The sequence below is a fragment of the Nicotiana sylvestris genome, chromosome 3 (genome assembly GCF_000393655.2).
Source record: "Nicotiana sylvestris chromosome 3, ASM39365v2, whole genome shotgun sequence".
Classification (NCBI taxonomy): Eukaryota; Viridiplantae; Streptophyta; class Magnoliopsida; order Solanales; family Solanaceae; genus Nicotiana; species Nicotiana sylvestris.
The window spans coordinates 165,444,506-165,466,531 of NC_091059.1; the positions used below are offsets into that span (position 1 = coordinate 165,444,506).

At 37.9% G+C, this 22,026-nt stretch overlaps 1 protein-coding gene across 1 annotated transcript; it reads right to left on the reverse strand.

Annotated features, from left to right (window-relative positions):
* Nucleotides 1-3,229: 3,229 nt before the first annotated feature.
* On the reverse strand, nucleotides 3,230-5,309 carry LOC138888299 (uncharacterized). Its single transcript, XM_070170145.1, has 2 exons — nucleotides 4,997-5,309; nucleotides 3,230-3,267 (listed from the first exon to the last, which is right to left on the reverse strand). Exons 1-2 carry the CDS (start codon nucleotides 5,307-5,309, stop codon nucleotides 3,230-3,232), a joined length of 351 nt encoding a protein of 116 aa, XP_070026246.1.
* Nucleotides 5,310-22,026: the final 16,717 nt, after the last annotated feature.

The window sequence follows — 22,026 nt, forward strand, 5'->3', positions numbered from 1 at the left end:
GTTCTTACTCAATCTTGTGCGACACGTAGTGCTTATAATAAATCGAGAATTGAGAAAATTATAATGGTACTACAGATGTGGTGCAGGATGTTTATCCCTGCATAGTTGATTGGGCTATTGTTGTCACCTTACGGAAGGATATTCTGTCATTTCAGCTCAGTAGCTGCACTTCTGAGAGATTTGAGGCTATGCGCAGATTGCCCATGATTGGTTATCGCACGGTATTGGCGTGACGATAGGATACTTGCCTATGTGTTGGGGGAGTGAATGACTTGAAAGGAGGTCTACCCAGTCCGTGATTCAAAGGTTTGGTATTTCATTTTCGGTAGAGAAAAGCAATTGGCCTATGAATGTCCAAGTTTGGATCGATGGAGTAACGAGACTTGGTGTTTACAAGTGTGGTGGGGTTTTCATTTGTGACGTGGTATCGTCGTCCTCGATTGGATGTGTTAAGTTCTCCGGTATTATGATCTTCTACGATTCGCCTATGGGGCAGGATATTGTGAAATAGTATTACAGAAGCAACTGTCAGAGATCGCAGAGTGTGGTGGTTCAGGATTGAATTGGTGTTTTAAATGTTGACGGCTCGAGAAAGATGATCTTTGGAAAGGTTTAGAATTAGTAGGTATCTATCGGTTCAAGTGCTACAGATATGGATTTTGATTTAAGGCAACGACTTGGCAACGAAGGATGAGGAAGAACATACCAGAAATGTCATGCGGTGGTTAAATTTCTAAGAAAGCCAGGCGTAAGAAGTGGAGGTCGAATAATTGCTTAAAAGGGGGGGGGGGGGGGTTTGGCCAAAGTGGGAGAGTGGAAGAGCAGCACGTGGATTCAGTGGCAGGATACTACACCCATAGAGGAAAGTTTGGAGGGATTTGGGAAATTTAGTGGACGATGATTGGGTCTACGAGCTTAATTTGAAATATTGGCTAGCATACAACGGGATATCGGATATGATGAAAATAAGTTGCTTGATATGAAGAAGGATACAACATGAATTCGAATAGGGAGAAATTGTCGCACATTTAGTTGATGTCCAAAAGGAGTGAATGGACTTGTGCAGCTGGCAGATGAGCACGGGCTCAAGTGGGTATCTCCTATGAGCAGGTCAGCGGTCGCGTGGTTGGCGAAGCTTCTGCGAAGGATTTTACTGGCCATCCGGTAAGAGGTTGAATATGTGAATGTTGATAGATATTCAGAGTGTTCATGAAATGCTAACGGAAGGATTTCGAGGAATCTGGTGGTTTGATTGTGCAAGGTCATGTTGATAAGAGATAAAGAATCTTGGTGGATTCCAGAGTTGTGTAATAGTGGCTTCAAGCTAAGTGGGAGAGTCCCACCGCCTATGGTTGGATTGCATGGTCGTCTATTTGTGAGATTTTTGGTTATTAGCATATTGATGGGTTATTTCAGCTAAGGGAAAAAAACATAAGAGGTAATTTGACCAAGGGAATTGTTAAGGTGTGCTATAGTTGGCTTTATTGAATCATGTTCAAACTTGGGGAAGGATTCTGGATTTATGCCTTGTATAGGTCCGAGTTTCAAGGAAAGTGATTTGGCCGGGTGCTTCGTCGAGAGGGTGTTCATGTGCTAGAAGATTCATGGAGTTGATTATATTCAGGACTAATTTAGAGTGGGTGGATCTCAACAACGGTCCTAGTGGATTCAAAAGTTAAAGTGTGGTGCCTAATAATTTCGAGCCCATAAGTATGGTTAAGAATTGAGCTTTTGCAGCAGATTATGAAAAGAGGCTTGGAATGTTCTATGATACCTTCGGTTTGCAGTGTAACATTTGGGGGAATGATAGAAAATGACTTTGGATTTGTAGAATAATTATCAGAATGGATGTACCAGCTGAGATGTGAATATGCGCATAAGGAAGGTATGAGGTGGTTCGTGGGATATGAGAGACCATGGTTTCGTGTTACAAGGCCACTCGGGATGAATACGGGTTGAGTGCGTTATGTGTGGAATGAAGTTATTAGTATTCTAAGGCAATTAAGGATAAATTGGAAGAGGTTGGGATTGGTTAGCCATGGTTGAATTGGCATACTAGTGGTATTGATCAGTTCCTTCAGCGTGATTAAGTTATGCAAGTGATTTGTGATGGTACGTGTTAGGCTTGTCGGCCGCAATAATTGATTTTATTCGGAAGTATTCTAGTATTATGGCATGTTATGTGTAAGCGGATCCCGGAAGGGCTATAGTGGCTTAGACCACTACTTGAAGATTTGCATATTCTACGGTTATGAGAGTTCACTTGTGCGTTGCTATAGTTCTCCTAAAATTAGTTAAGTGAAAAGTTTCTATATGATGAAGTATTAATCTATTAGTGGTTCCGGAGTTATGATGAAAATCTTGTACAATCGCATATTGGCATGTTAGGTGCAGTGAGTGGTATGAAATTTGAAAGTGAGGATCAAGGTTGCGGTTCGGTGTTGACAAGGATGTCACGAACTCGAATGAGCAGGAAAGGGATTCGAATATTTAGAGTAAGCTGGCATTGTCTTCAGTGTCACCTGAGATCGGTGTTTTGTGAAAAAGGCTTTGCATCTTGGTTATGGATTCTTGATCACTTTTCAGCATTAGTGCGGCTGGTGGTATGTATGTGCAAACTTATTATCTGTTACGAAAAGTCGTGGGAGCGTGCCCCACAGGAAGATTGTATAAGTGTGGCATGTAGTTACTTGATTGATTGAAGAATTAAACCAAGTATGAAGATTGTGGTGATATCGTTAATTTGAGAATTTATGCCTGAAGGGCACTCGGTTTATTGGGTTGTGGACTGTGGAGGTGTCACGACCCAATTTAGGATCGTGACCGACGCTTAGGAGCAAGTGCTCCTAAGTAAGCCTCATCGGTATTTTACAGAAAATCGGACAGAGTTTCCTCTGTTTTTGGACTATCAAATTTTTTTTCCTGTCTCAAAATTAACAATCAACCATCCTAATATCAAACCAAACAATCGAAAACTTATCAATTAACCAAAATAGTCTTCACCATTACTAATCAACCCACTAACAACCAGAAATATTAATTTATCTCCGACTTTGATAATAAAGAACGATACTCAACATAAGACCAATAGCAAAATAATACTCATGACACTAAAAGAATGAATATGGAGCGACTCTAAGAATTCAAAGAAAAGACCATAACATTTGATAAAAATCTCCCCCCACGCAAACGAGTGTGAGGCTCACCAAGAATTCTCAACCTGTGCGCTCTAACTAATGAAATTCTCGCCTGCGTCAACTGTTGTCTCTGTAAAAAAAATTAGCAGGGAATGAGTCGCTAGCTCAGTGAATAATAATACTTAACCACAACCGTTTTTAATTTGGGGACAAGTCAAAAACATGCTAGTATATCAAACAGAAAACAACATAAAAATGCCCTTTCAGAAACAATAAATAATTTTCAGTCTCATCATACTTTTCTTATAGTATAATACAAATACAATTCAGTAATAAGCTCGGTAACCACTGTATAATATCAATATTCATATTTTGGGAGGTTTCAATGAACGGATCATATAATCGGTATAACTGTGGACTTCTTTGGAAGAAGTCATATATAACGGTAGTCCCTACTCGAGGGAAATCGGTAACGGTATACTAGTTCTACCTTTCCACTAGCGAGGGATATAACTATACTCTATAATCGGTAAATACAAGGTGCACCAGGTCTAACGAACCCGCCGTTAGCTACAGGATCCTTCAAAGTCTACTCCCATTTATACCTGTCTCTGTATCCATATATACTCATAGGAATTTCAAAACAATATAGGGCATTTCAGTTCTTATCAAATCATGTAATTTCATTTCGATAACAATAAATTCAAGTAATGGCAAAACATATCTAGTGACAACAAGAATATTTAAAACTACGGTAATCATCTCAAATAACTATTTCAGCATCATATCAAGTAAAAGACTTGTCCCATATGCAACTCAAAATAATTGGTAACATATTCATATGAAAAATCATGTGCAAATCAACACAAATTGCGGTAAGATTAGTACTCACAGTACTCGTGCCGGAATACCAAACGCGTCACCTCGAACACTTCGTTCAATTTCATCAACTACCTACTTGTAACAAAATTCAATCTATGTATTAATTTCGTGAATTACCAACATAATTGGTCCATGCATGTCACCTTTAATTAATTTTCTGTTTTCATACCTCTGAAATATGATTCTCTGCTAAGCAATTTACTAGTACTTAATTAGATAGAAACTATAGTTCTCCATTTGTTCTTATATTTTTATTTGAATCTTGTTTTTTTTTCCACATAATGTTTACAAATACTTAATATCCTTACACTACAGTTTTTGTTATAATTATGGAATATTTATTCATCTAATAAAAATTCGTAACTGCTATATAGAATAAATTAAGTTCCATTTTCTTGTTTTTGCCCTTAGTTAAAGAAACAATAAATGTTCATAGGCTTGGTATAGAACAAATTCGATTTTTACCTTGTTCTTCTCCAGAGAAAGAAATCCAAGGATGCACAGGAAATCCCTTGAATCAAGAATCACGATATTGGTTTTCAACTTTGAATTAACTGATTCTAAAGTTTCCTTCTCTGGTAGAAAGATTTTCTTTTTCCTTAGCCTCTGCTTCAATCCAATATATGTGTTATGTGTTTCCTTCCCCAAAATCCCTTTAGCTTTTGTGTCATTTCCTCCTACTGCCCTATCACTTGGCAGATGGGTTAAGGCCCATTTACATACTATCTCTTTCTTCTTCTTTTTTCCTTTTTTTTGTTTATTTGTCACGACATGGGCTAAGCCCACTTGTATTCTATCTCCTTTTTATTTTGTTTCATTGTTTTCTTGTTTTATTTGTAGTTATTTTATTATTATTATTATTATTATTATTATTATTATTATTTTGCTAATGACCAATATACCCTTATTAAAATATAGAGTATTACATCCTCCCCTCCTTATGAAATTCGGTCCCCGAATTTAACTCAAGCACGTACCTGTAGACTGAAATAAATGGGGGTACTTGACTCGCATAGTATTCTCTATTTCCCAAGTAGCTTCTTCAACTGTATGATTTTGCCATAAGACTTTTACGAACTCAATTTCTTTTGACCGTAGCTTTCTTACTTGCCTATTAACAATAGCCATCGATTCTTCCTCGTAAGATAACTTCTCATCAAGCAGTATAGCAGGTACTTCAATCACCTGAGATGAGTCTGATATACATTTTCTTAGCATTGAGACATGAAACAGTGGATGAATAAAGGATAACTCAGGAGGAAGAGCCAAACGATAAGCCACCGCTCCCATTCGGTCTACTATCTCATATGGTCCTATAAACCTGGGGCTCAACTTGCCTCTTTTCCTAAACCACATTACACCTTTCCTAGGGGAGACTCATAGGAACACTTTGTCCCCAATTGTGAACACTAAATCTCTTATTCTCTTATCAGCATAATACTTTTGTCTACTTTGAGCTGTGAGCAATCCCTGTCTGATCAACTGGACTTTGTCCATAGCTTCTTGTACTAAGTCAGGTCCCAATAAGTTAGTCTCACCAGCTTCAAACCATCCGATAGGAGAACGACATCTTCTACCATACAATGCTTCATACAGTGCCATTTGAATACTGGACTGGAAGCTATTGTTGTAAGCAAATTCAGCGAAAGGTAGATAAGCATTCCAACTACCTCCAAACTCAATAATGCAAGCTCTCAACATATCCTCCAAGATCTGTAGAGTATGTTCAGACTGCCCGTCTGTCTGTGGATGAAATGCAGTACTAAGATCTACTCGTGTACCCAATGCTTCTTGAAAAGATTTCCAAAAACGTAGGGTAAATTGTGATCCTCTATCAGAGATGATGGATATTGGAACTCCGTGAAGTCGGACAATTTCATTCATAAATATCTGTGCATACCTGACTCCACCATATGTAGTCTTCACCGGTAAAAAGTGTGTTGATTTCGTTAGTCGATCTACAATCATCCATACCGAGTCATAACCTCTAAGGGTTCGTGGTATCCCGGTGACAAAATTCATAGTAATTCTTCCCCATTTCCACTCTGGAATCTCAATTTGTTGTAGTAGTCCTGCGGGTCACTGATGCTCAGCCTTGACCTGCTGACAAGTCAAACAACTAGAAACAAAGTTAGCAACATCTTTCTTCATACCTTCCCACCAATAGAATTGCTTCAGGCCATGGTACATTTTTGTAGATCCAGGATGTATAGTGTATTTCGAGTTGTGAGCTTCTTCAAGAATAGCATGTCTCAACCCATCTACGTCTGCTACACATAGCCTGTCACCCATTCGAAGAACACCATCACTTTCAACAATCATATCCTTGATTTTACCAGCTAAGGCCTCATCTCTGTATTTACATAATCGTTCATCCTCATATTGGGTGGCCTTAATGCGCTCAACTAATGAAGACTTAGCCTGAGCACAAGCCAACAATGCCTCTAAATTTTTGACTATAAATCTGATACCTGCATCTTCTAGTATCTGAATTTCTTTGGCCAAAAGTCTCTTTGCAGGAGCTATATGTGCCAAACTCCCCATAGATTTTCTGCTTAATGCATCAGCCACCACATTGGCTTTTCCAGGATGATACAAAATAGAACAATCATAGTCTCTGAGTAGTTCCATCCAACAACGCTGCCGAAGATTTAGATCTCTTTGCTGAAAGATATACTTCAGACTTTTATGGTCAGTATAAATCTCACAAGTTTCGCCATATAGATAATGTCTCCAAATTTTTAGAGCAAATACCACTGCAGCCATCTCCAAATCATGTGTAGGGTAGTTTTGCTCATGCTTTTTCAATTGTCTCGAAGCATAAGCATTAACGCGGCCATTTTGCATGAGAACACATCCTAATCCCACCCTCGAAGCGTCACAAAATATTGTAAATCCTCCAGAACCTAATGGCAATGCTAATATTGGTGCAGTTGTCAGACACGTTTTGAGTTTCTGAAAACTCTGCTCACATTCCTTTGTCCATTGAAACTTTGTATTTTTCTGTGTTAGCTTGGTCAGTGGCGCTGCTATTTTGAAGAAATCCTGCACAAAACACCTGTAATAGTCTGCTAAGCCTAAAAAGTTGCGGATCTCTGTAGGAGAAGTAGGTCTAGGCCATTTCTGCACATCTTCAGTCTTCTTAGGATCTATCATAATTCCATCTTTGGATACAACATTCCCCAAAAATGCTACCGAGTCTAGCCAGAATTCACACTTTGAGAACTTAGCATAAAGCCGATGTTCTTGCAATTTCTGCAACACAGTCCTGAGATGATTCTTGTGTTCTCTTTGGCTACAAGAATATATTAGGATATCATTAATAAATACTATTACAAATCTATCTAGAAACGGCTTGAACACCCTATTCATTAAATCCATGAATATAGCTGGAGCATTTGTCAATCCGAAAGGCATCACAAGGAACTCATAGTGCCCATATCGAGTTCTGAAGGCAGTCTTAGAAATATCTTCGTCTTTGATTCTAAGTTGATGATAACCAGAACGGAGGTTAATCTTTGAAAAGTGGGCAGCTCCTTGTAACTGATCAAACATGTCATCTATACGAGGCAAAGGATATTTATTGCGTATTGTTATCTTGTTCAACTACATGTAATCAATGGACAATCTCAGAGATCCGTCTTTCTTCTTTACGAACAGTACTGGTGCACTCCATGGTGATACGCTAGGTCTAATAAAACCCTTATCTAACAAATCTTGTAACTATTGCTTTAGCTCCCTTAACTATGATGGTGCCATTCGATATGGGGGTATCGATATGGGTTGTGTTTCAGGTAGCAAATCAATACCAAAGTCTATTTCTTGTATTGGAGGCAATCCTGGTAAATCCTCAGGAAATATATCAGAAAATTCTCTCACTACTGGTACATTTTCTATACTAACTGTTTCCTTTCTTGTATCATTTACAATAGCTAAGAGACCCAAGCAACCTTTCTTCAGAAGTCGTTGAGCCTTCATAAAAGATACAATTTTGCAAGTCTCTAGAACCTGACTCCCTCTTATAATAAAACTGGGTTCATTTGGTATCTCAAACTTAACTATCTTTGCATGACAATCGACTATAGCATAACAAGAAGATAACCAATCCTCCCATCAGCATGTCAAAGTCAATCATATCAAATAGAATAAGGTCAGCTAGAGTATCTCTACCCTCAACCCGAACCTGACAAGCACGATACACGTATTCAACTAATAGAGACTCTCCAACAGGAGTAGCAACTAGAAAAGGATCATTCAATAGCTTGGGTTGTCTACTAAATCTCAAAGCAAAATATGAGGACACATAGGAGTGAGTAGATCCTGGATCAATCAACGCAAGTGCATCAAATGAATAGACATAAAGAATACATGTAACCACTGCATTCGAGGCCTGAGCATCTTGTCTAGTAAATGCAAAAACTCTCGCCTGACCTTTACCAGAATTTCCTTGTCCTTGATTCACAGTAGCACGATTTCCAGCACCTCGACCTCTATCTCCTGTACCTATAGCACCTGAAGTATTACGAGTAGTCTGAGTCGGTGCAACTGACTGAATAGAAGCCTGGTTGAAATTTCTCGGAGGCTGAGGGCAATCCCTCAAGTGATGTCCCAACTGGCCACACCGAAAGCACTCTCTAGTTAGAACATGACATTGGCCCAAATGTGATCTACCACATGTCTGGCAAACTGGAGTAGTGGCATATATCTGCCCAGAATTATGATGTCCAGCAAATGATGGTCCCCTATTACCTTGTCTGTAATGTGGTCTGTATATGGACTGTGAAGACATGTGTGTCCCTATCTGAGAACCCTGTTGTTGTTGTTGTTGTTGTCCCTGATTTCCTGCTCTTCTATTTTCACTAAAACCACCACTAAAATCCCCTCCTATCTTGGCCTTCTTATGTAAATCACTAGCTGCACGCTCCTCACGTCCCTTGTTTTCAATCTTTCTAGCAAGGTCGACTACATCAAAGTAGGATAAAGTCTTCATCAATGGGGCTACTATAGTGTATAGACGGCCAACCAATCCATCAACAAACCTCTGAACTCGAGCTTCTTTGGTAGGCACTAAGTGAGGAGCATATATAGCCAGCTTACAGAACTTAGTGTTATGTGTTGACACATCCATATCTGGAGTCTGAACCAGTCTCTCAAAGTCTCTAGCATATTGTTGCATTAGACTGTTTGGAAGAAAATGATTCTTGAACAACTTAGTGAACTCGTCCCATGTCAGTGGTGGTGCTCCTGCTGGCCTTCCTAGCAATACCGTTTCATACAATGTGTTGGCCATATCCTCTAGTTTGTATGCTGCGAGCTCCACGGTTCTCTCACTAGAACATCTAAGAGCACGTAATGCCTTAAGTGTCCCATCTAAGAAACTTTGAGGATCTGCTGAATTATCGGAACCTGTGAATTTTGGTGACTTTAATTTTAGAAACTCTTTTAGGGATACTTCCTTATTCCCAAAAGTCCGAGTCCGTGCAGGTGCTTGTGTTTGTAAAGTAGCCTGAGAAGCTGAAGTTCCTCCCTGGGTAGGCACCAATGCCTCTAACACATTCAATAACCTTGCCACTGCATATGTAGGTAAGGCAACAGTAGGTACAATAGTTGGCACTGGTGGTAGAGCGTTCTGAACTCCCTGCTCTTTCACTTGATTTGGCATAACAGCTTGGGTTTGACCCATGTTCCCAACTTGAGGTTGAGGAGTAGTATGTCTTCTAGTTTGATGAACCCCAACTTGACCACCACCCCGGGTAGCACCACATCCAGTACCACGTCCAGCAGATGAGGGTGTGCGTGTCCTAGCCATCTGCGAAAGAAATATTCTAAAGTCAATCTCAAATTATCTCAACGCACGATCAAAGAATGAAAGAAGGGAAAACATTCCAAGATATTCAGTAGCCTCAAGATCGTAAGTATGGGCACCAACATACCCATGAACAAGAATCTACTAAACATTGCTCCATGCCTCGGGACTTAAAGCCTAAGCTCTGATACCAACTTTGTCACGGCCCAATTTAGGATCGTGACCGGCGCTTAGGAGCAAGTGCTCCTAAGTAAGCCTCATCGATATTTTACAGAAAATTGGACAGAGTTTTCCCTATTTTTGGACTATCAAATATTTTTTTTTCTATCTCAAAAGCAACAACCAACCATCCTAATATGAAACCAAATAATCGATAACTTATCAATTAACCAAAATAGTCTTCACCATTACTAATCAATCCACTAACAAACAGAAATACTAATTTATCTCCGACTTTGATAATAAAGAACGATACTCGATATAAGACCAATAGCAAAATAATACTCATGAAACTAAAAGAATGACTATGGAGAGACTCTAAGAATTCAAAGAAAAGACCATAACAATTGATAAAAATCTCCGCCCACGCGAACGAGTGCAAGGCTCACCAAGAATTCTCAACCTGTATGCTCTAATTAACGAAATTCTTGCCTGCGTCAACTATTGTCTCTATAAAAACAATTAGCGAGGAATGAGTCGCTAGTTCATTGAGAAATAACACTTACCACAACCATTTTTAATTTGGGGACAAGTCAGAAAACATGCTAGTATATCAAACAGAAAACAACATAAAAATGCCCTTTCAGAAACAATAAATAATTTTCAGTCTCATCATAATTTTCTTGTAGTATAATACAAATACAATTCAGTAATAAGCTCGGTAACCACTGTATAATATCAATATTCATATTTTGGGAGATTTCAATGAACAGATCATGTAATCGGTATAACTGTGGACTTCTTTGCAAGAAGTCATATATAATGATACTCCTTACTCGAGGGAAATCGGTAACGGTATGCTATTTCTACCTTTCCACTAGCGAGGACTATAATTGTACTCTGCAATCAGTAAATACGAGGTGCACCAGGTCTAACGAACCCGTCGTTAGCTACGGGATCCTTCAAAGTCTACTCTCATTTATACTTGTCTCTGTATCCATATATACTCATAGGAATTTCAAAACAATATAGGGCATTTCAGTTCTTATCAAATCATGTAATTTCATTTCGATAACAATAAATTCAAGTAATGGCAGAACATATCTAGTGACAACAAGAATATTTAAAACAACGGTAATCATCTCTAATAACTATTTCATCATCATATCGAGTAAAAAACTTGTCCCACATGCAACTCAAAATAATCGGTAACATATTCATATTAAAAATCATGTGCAAATCATGCAATTTATGAAAACACAAATTGCGGTAAGATTACTACTCACAGTACTCGTGCCGGAATACCAAACGCGTCACCTCGAGCATTTCGTTCAATTTCTTCAACTACCTACTTGTAACAAAATTCAATCTATGTATTAATTTCGTGAATTACCAACATAATTGGTCCATGCCTATCACCTTTAATTAATTTTCTGTTTTCATACCACTGAAATATGATTCTCTGCTAAGCAATTTACTAGTGCTTAATTAGATAGAAACTATAGTTCTACATTTGTTCTTATATTTTTATTTGAATCTTATTTTTTTTCACATAATATTTACAAATACTTAATATCCTTACACTACAGTGTTTGTTATAATCATGGAATATTATTCATCTAATAAGAATTCTTAACTGCTATACAGAATAAATTAAGTTCCCTTTTCTTGTCTTTGCCTTTAGTTAAAGAAACAATAACTGTTCATAGGCTTGGTATAGATCAAATTCGATTTTTACCTTGTTCTTCTCCAGAGAAAGAAATCCAAGGATGCACAGAGAAATCCCTTGAATCAAGAATCACGATATTGGGTTTCAACTTTGAATTAACTGATTCTAAAGTTTCCTTCTCTGGTACAAAGATTTTCTTTTCCCTTAGTTTATGCTTCAATCCAATATATGTGTTGTGTGTTTCCTTCCCCAAAATCCCTTTAGCTTTTGTGTTATTTCCTCCTACTGCCCTATCACTTGGCAGATGGGTTAAGGCCCATTTACATATTATCTCTTTCTTTTTTTTTTCCTTTTTTTTATTTGTCACGACATGGGCTAAGCCCACTTGTATTCTATCTCCTTTTTATTTTGTTTCATTGTTTGCTTGTTTTATTTGCAGTTATTTTATTATTATTATTATTATTATTATTATTATTATTATTATTATTATTATTATTATTATTATTATTATTATTATTATTATTATTATTATTATTATTTTGCTTATGACCAATACACCCTTACTAAAACATAGAGTATTATAGAAGAATTTCTCCAGTTATGATGGTTGTTCTTGTGTATTATGGGAAAAGGGATATTTATGGACCCAAGAAAGATTATTGGCCTAGTTCGGTACTGTCACACCTCCTTTTTGTGCGTCCACCCTGAAGGGTAGATGCGCGAGGGAGTTTTTCCAATTTAAGTGACAATATTCGAAACGGGATTATTTATTTAATTCAGAGTATCTTGAAATGGGATTATATTCGAACTTACTTGTTTGACCAAATACAGACTGGATCTTTACTATAGCACCTCGACCTCTATTTCCTGTACCTATAGCACCTGAAGTATTACGAGTAGTCTGAGTCGGTGCAGCTGACTGAATAGAAGCCTGGTTGAAATTTCTCGGAGGCTGAGGGCAATCCCTCAAGTGATGTCCCAACTGGCCACACCAAAAGCACTCTCTAGTTAGAACATGACATTGGCCCAAATGTGATCTACCACATGTCTGGCAAACTGGAGTAGTGGCATATATCTGCCCAGAATTACGATGTCCAGCAAATGATGGTCCCCTATTACCTTGTCTGTAATGTGGTCTGTATATGGACTGTGAAGACATGTGTGTCCCTATCTGAGAACCCTGTTGTTGTTGTTGTTGTTGTTGTCCCTGATTTCCTGCTCTTCTATTTTCACTAAAACCACCACTAAAATCCCCTCCTATCTTGGCCTTCTTATGTAAATCACTAGCTGCACGCTCCTCACGTCCCTTGTTTTCAATCTTTCTAGCAAGGTCGACTACATCAAAGTAGGATAAAGTCTTCATCAATGGGGCTACTATAGTGTATAGACGGCCAACCAATCCATCAACAAACCTCTGAACTCGAGCTTCTTTGGTAGGCACTAAGTGAGGAGCATATATAGCCAGCTTACAGAACTTAGTGTTATGTGTTGACACATCCATATCTGGAGTCTGAACCAGTCTCTCAAAGTCTCTAGCATATTGTTGCATTAGACTGTTTGGAAGAAAATGATTCTTGAACAACTTAGTGAACTCGTCCCATGTCAGTGGTGGTGCTCCTGCTGGCCTTCCTAGCAATACCGTTTCATACAATGTGTTGGCCATATCCTCTAGTTTATATGCTGCGAGCTCCACGGTTCTCTCACTAGAACATCTAAGAGCACGTAATGCCTTAAGTGTCCCATCTAAGAAACTTTGAGGATCTGCTGAATTATCGGAACCTGTGAATTTTGGTGACTTTAATTTTAGAAACTCTTTTAGGGATACTTCCTTATTCCCAAAAGTCCGAGTCCGTGCAGGTGCTTGTGTTTGTAAAGTAGCCTGAGAAGCTGAAGTTCCTCCCTGGGTAGGCACCAATGCCTCTAACACATTCAATAACCTTGCCACTGCATATGTAGGTAAGGCAACAGTAGGTACAATAGTTGGCACTGGTGGTAGAGCGTTCTGAACTCCCTGCTCTTTCACTTGATTTGGCATAACAGCTTGGGTTTGACCCATGTTCCCAACTTGAGGTTGAGGAGTAGTATGTCTTCTAGTTTGATGAACCCCAACTTGACCACCACCCCGGGTAGCACCACATCCAGCACCACGTCCAGCAGATGAGGGTGTGCGTGTCCTAGCCATCTGCGAAAGAAATATTCTAAAGTCAATCTCAAATTATCTCAACGCACGATCAAAGAATGAAAGAAGGGAAAACATTCCAAGATATTCAGTAGCCTCAAGATCGTAAGTATGGGCACCAACATACCCATGAACAAGAATCTACTAAACATTGCTCCATGCCTCGGGACTTAAAGCCTAAGCTCTGATACCAACTTTGTCACGGCCCAATTTAGGATCGTGACCGGCGCTTAGGAGCAAGTGCTCCTAAGTAAGCCTCATCGATATTTTACAGAAAATTGGACAGAGTTTTCCCTATTTTTGGACTATCAAATATTTTTTTTTCTATCTCAAAAGCAACAACCAACCATCCTAATATGAAACCAAATAATCGATAACTTATCAACTAACCAAAATAGTCTTCACCATTACTAATCAATCCACTAACAAACAGAAATACTAATTTATCTCCGACTTTGATAATAAAGAACGATACTCGATATAAGACCAATAGCAAAATAATACTCATGAAACTAAAAGAATGACTATGGAGAGACTCTAAGAATTCAAAGAAAAGACCATAACAATTGATAAAAATCTCCGCCCACGCGAACGAGTGCAAGGCTCACCAAGAATTCTCAACATGTATGCTCTAATTAACGAAATTTTTGCCTGCGTCAACTATTGTCTCTATAAAAACAATTAGCGAGGAATGAGTCGCTAGTTCATTGAGAAATAACACTTACCACAACCATTTTTAATTTGGGGACAAGTTAGAAAACATGCTAGTATATCAAACAGAAAACAACATAAAAATGCCCTTTCAGAAACAATAAATAATTTTCAGTCTCATCATACTTTTCTTGTAGTATAATACAAATACAATTCAATAATAAGCTCGGTAACCACTGTATAATATCAATATTCATATTTTGGGAGATTTCAATGAACAAATCATGTAATCGGTATAACTGTGGACTTCTTTGCAAGAAGTCATATATAATGATACTCCTTACTCGAGGGAAATCGGTAACGGTATGCTATTTCTACCTTTCCACTAGCGAGGACTATAACTGTACTCTGCAATCAGTAAATACGAGGTGCACCAGGTCTAACGAACCCGTCGTTAGCTACGGGATCCTTCAAAGTCTACTCTCATTTATACTTGTCTCTGTATCCATATATACTCATAGGAATTTCAAAACAATATAGGGCATTTCAGTTCTTATCAAATCATGTAATTTCATTTCGATAACAATAAATTCAAGTAATGGCAGAACATATCTAGTGACAACAAGAATATTTAAAACAACGGTAGTCATCTCTATAACTATTTCATCATCATATCGAGTAAAAAACTTGTCCCACATGCAACTCAAAATAATCGGTAACATATTCATATTAAAAATCATGTGCAAATCATGCAATTTATGAAAACACAAATTGCGGTAAGATTACTACTCACAGTACTCGTGCCGGAATACCAAACGCGTCACCTCGAGCATTTCGTTCAATTTCTTCAACTACCTACTTATAACAAAATTCAATCTATGTATTAATTTCGTGAATTACCAACATAATTGGTCCATGCCTATCACCTTTAATTAATTTTCTGTTTTAATACCACTGAAATATGATTCTCTACTAAGCAATTTACTAGTGCTTAATTAGATAGAAACTATAGTTCTACATTTGTTCTTATATTTTTATTTGAATCTTATTTTTTTCCACATAATGTTTACAAATACTTAATATCCTTACACTACAGTGTTTGTTATAATCATGGAATATTTATTCATCTAATAAGAATTCTTAACTGCTATACAGAATAAATTAAGTTCCCTTTTCTTGTCTTTGCCCTTAGTTAAAGAAACAATAACTGTTCATAGGCTTGGTATAGATCAAATTCGATTTTTACCTTGTTCTTCTACAGAGAAAGAAATCCAAGGATGCACAGAGAAATCCCTTGAATCAAGAATCACGATATTGGGTTTCAACTTTGAATTAACTGATTATAAAGTTTCCTTCTCTGGTACAAAGATTTTCTTTTCCCTTAGTTTATGCTTCAATCCAATATATGTGTTGTGTGTTTCCTTCCCCAAAATCCCTTTAGCTTTTGTGTTATTTCCTCCTACTGCCCTATCACTTGGCAGATGGGTTAAGGCCCATTTACATATTATCTCTTTCTTTTATTTTTTCCTTTTTTTTATTTGTCACGACATGGGCTAAGCCCACTTGTATTCTATCTCCTTTTTATTTTGTTTCATTGTTTGCTTGTTTTATTTGCAGTTATTTTCTTATTATTATTATTATTATTATTATTATTATTATTATTATTATTATTATTATTATTATTATTATTATTATTATTATTATTATTATTTTGCTTATGACCAATACACCCTTACTAAAACATAGAGTATTATAGAAGAATTTCTCCAGTTATGATGGTTGTTCTTGTGTATTATGGGAAAAGGGATATTTATGGACCCAAGAAAGATTATTGGCCTAGTTCGGTACTATCACACCTCCTTTTTGTGCGCCCACCCTGAAGGGTAGATGCGCGAGGGAGTTTTTCCAATTTAAGTGACAATATTCGAAACAGGATTATTTATTTAATTCAGAGTATCTTGGGAAAGGTTTGGCTTTTGGTGTCCCAAGTCACCGGTTTATCTTGAATCCCAAATCGAGGAAATTTTCGACTTTTCCAAATGAAGTCTGCGAACCAGAAATTCTAAGTAAGGAATTCTGTTGACCCGAGGGAAGGTGTTAGGCACCCTCGAATCCCGTGGTTCTAGCACGGTCGCTTAAATTGTTATAATGGTTAAATATCTTATTTAAATACATGTTGTGACTTATGTGCTTTTATTAAATTTAAACTGCTTTTATTATTATCATTTATTTTTATAGAATTGCAACGTCGTGAAAATGCATCTCGAACCACGTCACAATCAATGCACCCGTAGTTGTTTGACACATTTCGACTCCGTTGAGATTTGGATTTGGGTCACATCAATGTGCACCCGAATTTAAGAATGTAATTTCAATTGAGTCGCGCCTAAAGAGTCTAACGCGTTATTATCTTTGGGGGAGGCAGTGAAATTCACTAAACATTCCGTCCCGAATTCTAAGTATTTATTATGGTTAATTATCGAGGGCCCCGCAATTTGCATTTTTATTTGGCGAGGCTCGCCTCATTATTTCAGAAGGAATATCTTAAAGTGACTACATTTCTATTATGTTCGTCTCTGTCACACCTCCTTTTTGCGCGCCCGCCCCCGGAGGGTTAAATGCGCGAGGGAGTTTTTCCAATTTAAGTGACAATATTCGAAATGGGATTATTTATTTGATTCAGAGTCGCCACTTGGGAAAGGTTAGGTTTTTGGTGTCCCAAGTCACCGGTTTATCTTAAATCCCAAATCGAGGAAATTTTCGACTTTTCCAAATGAAGTCTGCGAACCAGAAATTCTAAGTAAGGAATTCTGTTGACCCGAGGGAAGGTGTTAGGCACCCTCGAATCCCGTGGTTCTAGCACGGTCGCTTAAATTGTTATAATGGCTAAATATCTGATTTAAGTACATGTTATGACTTACGTGCTTTTATTAAGTTTAAAACCGCTTTTATTATTATCTTTTATTTTTATAGAATTGCAACGTCATGAAAATGCATCTTGAACCACGTCACAATCAATGCACCCGTAGTTGTCAACACATTTCGACTTCGTTGAGATTTGGATTTGGGTCACATCAATGTGCACCCGAATTTGAGAATATGATTTAATTAAGCCGCGCCTAAAGAGCCTAACGCGTTATTATTTTTGAGAAAAAACCATGAAATTCACTAAATGGCCTAGCCTGAATTCTAAATATTATGATTAGTTGTTGAGGGCCCCGCAATTTGCATTTTTATTTAGCGAGGCTCGTCTCATTATTTTAGAAGAGGATATCCTAAAGTGACTACATTTCTATTATTTTTATCTCTAAAAATAAAAGAAAGATGATACCGAACTTACTTGTTTGAACAAATACAGACTGGATCTTTACTATGTTTGCCGAACCTAAATTTGTTTAATTACCTGATTGATTGTTTATGAGGTGAGAGTTACCTCATGCTTTGTCTTCATCGAGTGAATACGCTTATTGATTTGCTAAGTGAGATTGCAAGCAAACTAACAACATATACTGACTTATATTTAACGACCTCCAAGTTTTATTTTTAACGCTAGCCTATTTGGACTTGATAAATGAAATCGGCTGTTTATTAGGAAAACTACTACTAATTGAACTAAAAAAACGCCTATTAGTTTTCCTCAAAAGTTATCGCATTATTTCGAAACAATGAATCTATACCGAAACCCGACATCGAACCTATATCGGAACAAATAATCTGACAGGAGAGCTGGCATTCATAGCCAGACTCTTAATGTGACTGCATGAGAGTTTGTTTGGGATACATTTATCCCAGACCAAATACCACAGATTTGTCAATTCAGTGGTCTAGGCAAAATACATACAGGTGCTTGCCATGGTTCTATGTTATACTGTCATAACTAAATCAAGCAAAATGTTACACTAAACTGAATGTATACTAAATCAAACATACTGTCTATGTTATACTGTCATCACTATTAAACAATGCTATCTAATAGTTCATCTCAAATAGAATGTATGTTAATTTATACAAAGCAGTTGTAGTTGGCACGAGCTTAAACAAATGCAGGCCGACTACCATTCAACCTATGGCCATGTTTTGAACATGGGTATTGTGAAGGAATCAACATTCATTTCTTTTATTTCTGCTTCAAGGCTTCAAACTTTCAACAACAAATAGTTTCAGAAATGTGTACCTGGAAGTCTTTTGACAATTGAAGAAAAGGGAAGTCAGCAGAGCAACAATGACAACAAGTGCAGCAGCAGTAACAGCAGGTAACAAAAATCTCAATGCAAGATGCAGTTATAGCCAATGGGAAGAGGCAACAAAAATGACAGCAACAAGCAGAGGAGTGGGCTCAGAATTCAAATGGTCCAATTCCAAAAGAAAGCAAACCAATAAGAACCAAACAATAGAAACCTAGCTGATACTTGAGAGGAAATTAGCACTTATTTGAAACAGGTTAAACAAACTGGGAATCGAACAATCAGCAAGAAGAAGAAAACAGTTTCTGCTTTCTGCATATCCCCCTCTATCTCCTTTTTTTCCAAAACCCAAATATCAATCTTCAGTTTTGAGATTATACTGAAGTTATTAAAAGAAATCTTTTCCAGTTCCCTCTATCTCCTTTCCTAACATCAGGTGGTATTCTTTTTCTCTCCTCCTTTTTTTCTGTGTCTATTAATCTCTTTCCTTCTGTGTTCACCCTTTTCTTTTGTTTTCTTAACAATTTCTTTCTCTCCTCTCTCTATGCCCTCTCTATTATCAGATGCCTCTCCTCTCTTATCTCCCGGTCCTCTTTTATCTCTGCATGTCCCCCCCCCCTTTTATAAGCCTAAAGTCATAATTTTAACAGCCTGTTTAGACCCAAAAGAACACCCCTCCCATGTGGTCTCTTCTTTTCAGTTCCACTTAGTTATTTAAGTATTAACCCCCATCAACATTCCCTGGCAGACTTATTCTTTAAAAAGGTTTAGTACTTCTTAAACTAAAGCAAAGTATGGGCAGCAGAATATATCTGACAGCATATGCTGTCAAACTATTTTAAAATCAAAAGCCCCTTTATGCATGAACCAGGCTGTGCACAACGCACATGCTGTGCACAAGTGCACATGCCATCAATTCAGATTGCAGCTAACAATCTACCCTTTTATTTTCAGATTCAAATATAGCAACTATAAGTGACCCTACTTGTTTCTTACTTTGATTCAGACAAAGTTGCAGCAAGCAACAGGTTCAATCGTTAACATTTGAACTACTAAAATTAATTGACGACATTCGTCGACTCGACTATATTAGTTATAACACATACAGTCATAACCAAAAATCAGACATTTAACAGTATCACACAAGGGGTTCATATTGCAATGTTAACACAGAAGGGCCCTAGGAGCTAAATGAACGAGCCAATTCAATACTCACTTGATTGCACAGCTTACACATGCCATTATCAGTGAACAAGTAGAAGAAAGAAAATAATCAAACACAAAGGCTCGGGCAGGGTGGACAGGACACAGTTAATAAAAACTCAAAACAAACAGATTTCAACAATCATGAACAGGTTTTAAAACAAATCACACGGACTAAAACAAGTAAAGAAAAGCAAACTCACCTTAAAACCCAAAAAATCAGAAAATCTTGACTTGGATTCGAACACACCTTTCTTAAAGCTGAACGGACTTTAATCGAAGTGTTTCTCAGATGAGAAACACTTCGATTAAGGTCCATTAGGCCTTAATTTCTTTGGTTTGAACGGATATGGACCAGTGATGAAGAACCACGAAGTTCCAAAAATCAGATATGGGATTCATGCTTCACTGCTGAGATTCGGACCAAACCATGAATGGTTTGGTCACGAGGGGGGTCTGGGGAGTGTCTGGTATGAATTTAGGGCAGATTGGGGTAGATCGAGTTTTGACTCGAATCTTCAAATGAAGATTCGAGAAGGTGGGATAGGATTCGAGTTAAGTAGTTAACAGATTAATGTTCAGGATGGCAAGGGGATTCTAGGGTGTTAAGGTGAAGGTCACCGGCGTTCATGTCGCCGGGTTTCTGGTGAAGGGAGATGGGGGCGGCTAGGGTTTGAAGGGGAAGGGTTTGGTGAAGACGAAGGCTGGGGTGTTGGATAGGGGGGCAGGGTATGGTAAAGGGTTTATATAGTTAGTGGGTAGGTGGATCCTGGCCGTTGGATGAGGTGTGACGAAGGGTCAGGATCCTTCGACTAAGGGGGAACGATGTCGTTTCAAGGGTAAAGGGTTTGGTTTGGTCCGGGGGAGACGGGTCGGGTTCCTTAGTGGGTTATGGGGAATCGATCTTGACCGTTGATCAATTTGAGATCAACGGCCCAGATCAACCTGGATTAACACGACGTCGTTTGGACGCTCTGGGTGTTTAGTTGGTGTGGACCGGGCAGGCCTGGTTTTGGGCTGAGTTTGTTTGGGCCAATTTATTTAAAATTGGCCCAAGTCCAAAAAGAAGAAGATTTTTTTTTATTTTTTTTATTTCTTTTTCTTCTTTATTTTAAAAACAACCTAAGAAAAAAATCAAATAAAAATTAAATACACACTTAAATACGATTATTTGCACACACATTAAAATATTTCAAAACAGGTAAAATCAAACAAAACAAAATCACGGACAAAGATGCCTGTTTATGATTTTCTATTTAACAACCGTGTTGCGGTTCAGATTACGTATGACACGTACATTTTTTGTATTTTGTTTTAATAAGGTAAAAATGGGCAAAAATCACAAATAATTAACAGAGTGCCATGTAAAAATCCAAAAATTGTACAGCAGGACCCATTGTTATTATTTTTTATTTCTTTTGGAGCGATTGTCGCGCGAAACAAAAATCACGTGCTCACAGCTGCCCGTCTTTGTTCGGAAACACGAAGAGTTTTCGTGCAAAGATAAAGTGAGCGTGTATGAGCGATTTTTGCCTATGGACTACTCCGTATGAAGCATGTTTTTTTTTTGAAAAATCTGACCGAATCTTGCTTCAAAGATTTCCTACATATCCTGGGCTAAACAGGAATCAGGTCAATGTAGTTCGAGAAGCTTTGGTAGCTGGGACTACCATGGGATTGCAATGCTTGCTGTTACTGCTGCTGCTGTTGTCACTGCTGCGTCACTGACCGCCTTATTACAACCAAAGGAAAATTGGAACTGAACTAACTACTTATATGCATGTCAACTGCGAGTTACAAGATTCCTATCTATGATTCTTTTGCGACTTGATCTTGGGTCTTAGCTGATTGTGCTTGGAGACTTTGATCCGAATATTGATACTTGCGAGTTGCGACGACTTGTTTAATCTCTGAGATACTGAGTGAGACGCGATTGGCAGGGTTCAGGACCTTAATCAAATGTTGGAGTCCATCTGCCTTCCATTTACTCTGATATCTCGGGACATCTTCTCTTTTTTTTTTCTTTTCTTCTTTGATTCCGAGCTGGGACTCATCTCGTGTGTCATTTCGATCCATGTGGTTCGAGGTTAGACCTGAGGGAGAAAACAAACGAACGAAATTTTCTGCCCCAGTTTCACTAGGAAAATTTCGTTAAT

Bases quoted from the DNA above. Each gene is read 5' to 3' on its own strand.
- LOC138888299 (XM_070170145.1), bottom strand. From the start codon at position 5,309: ATGGGAGCGGTGGCTTATCGTTTGGCTCTTCCTCCTGAGTTATCCTTT. The intron at 3,268-4,996 runs GTACGTGCTTGA...TTTTTTTTACAG, and splicing joins CCATTTATTTCAGTCTACAG to AGACAACAGTTGACGCAGGC.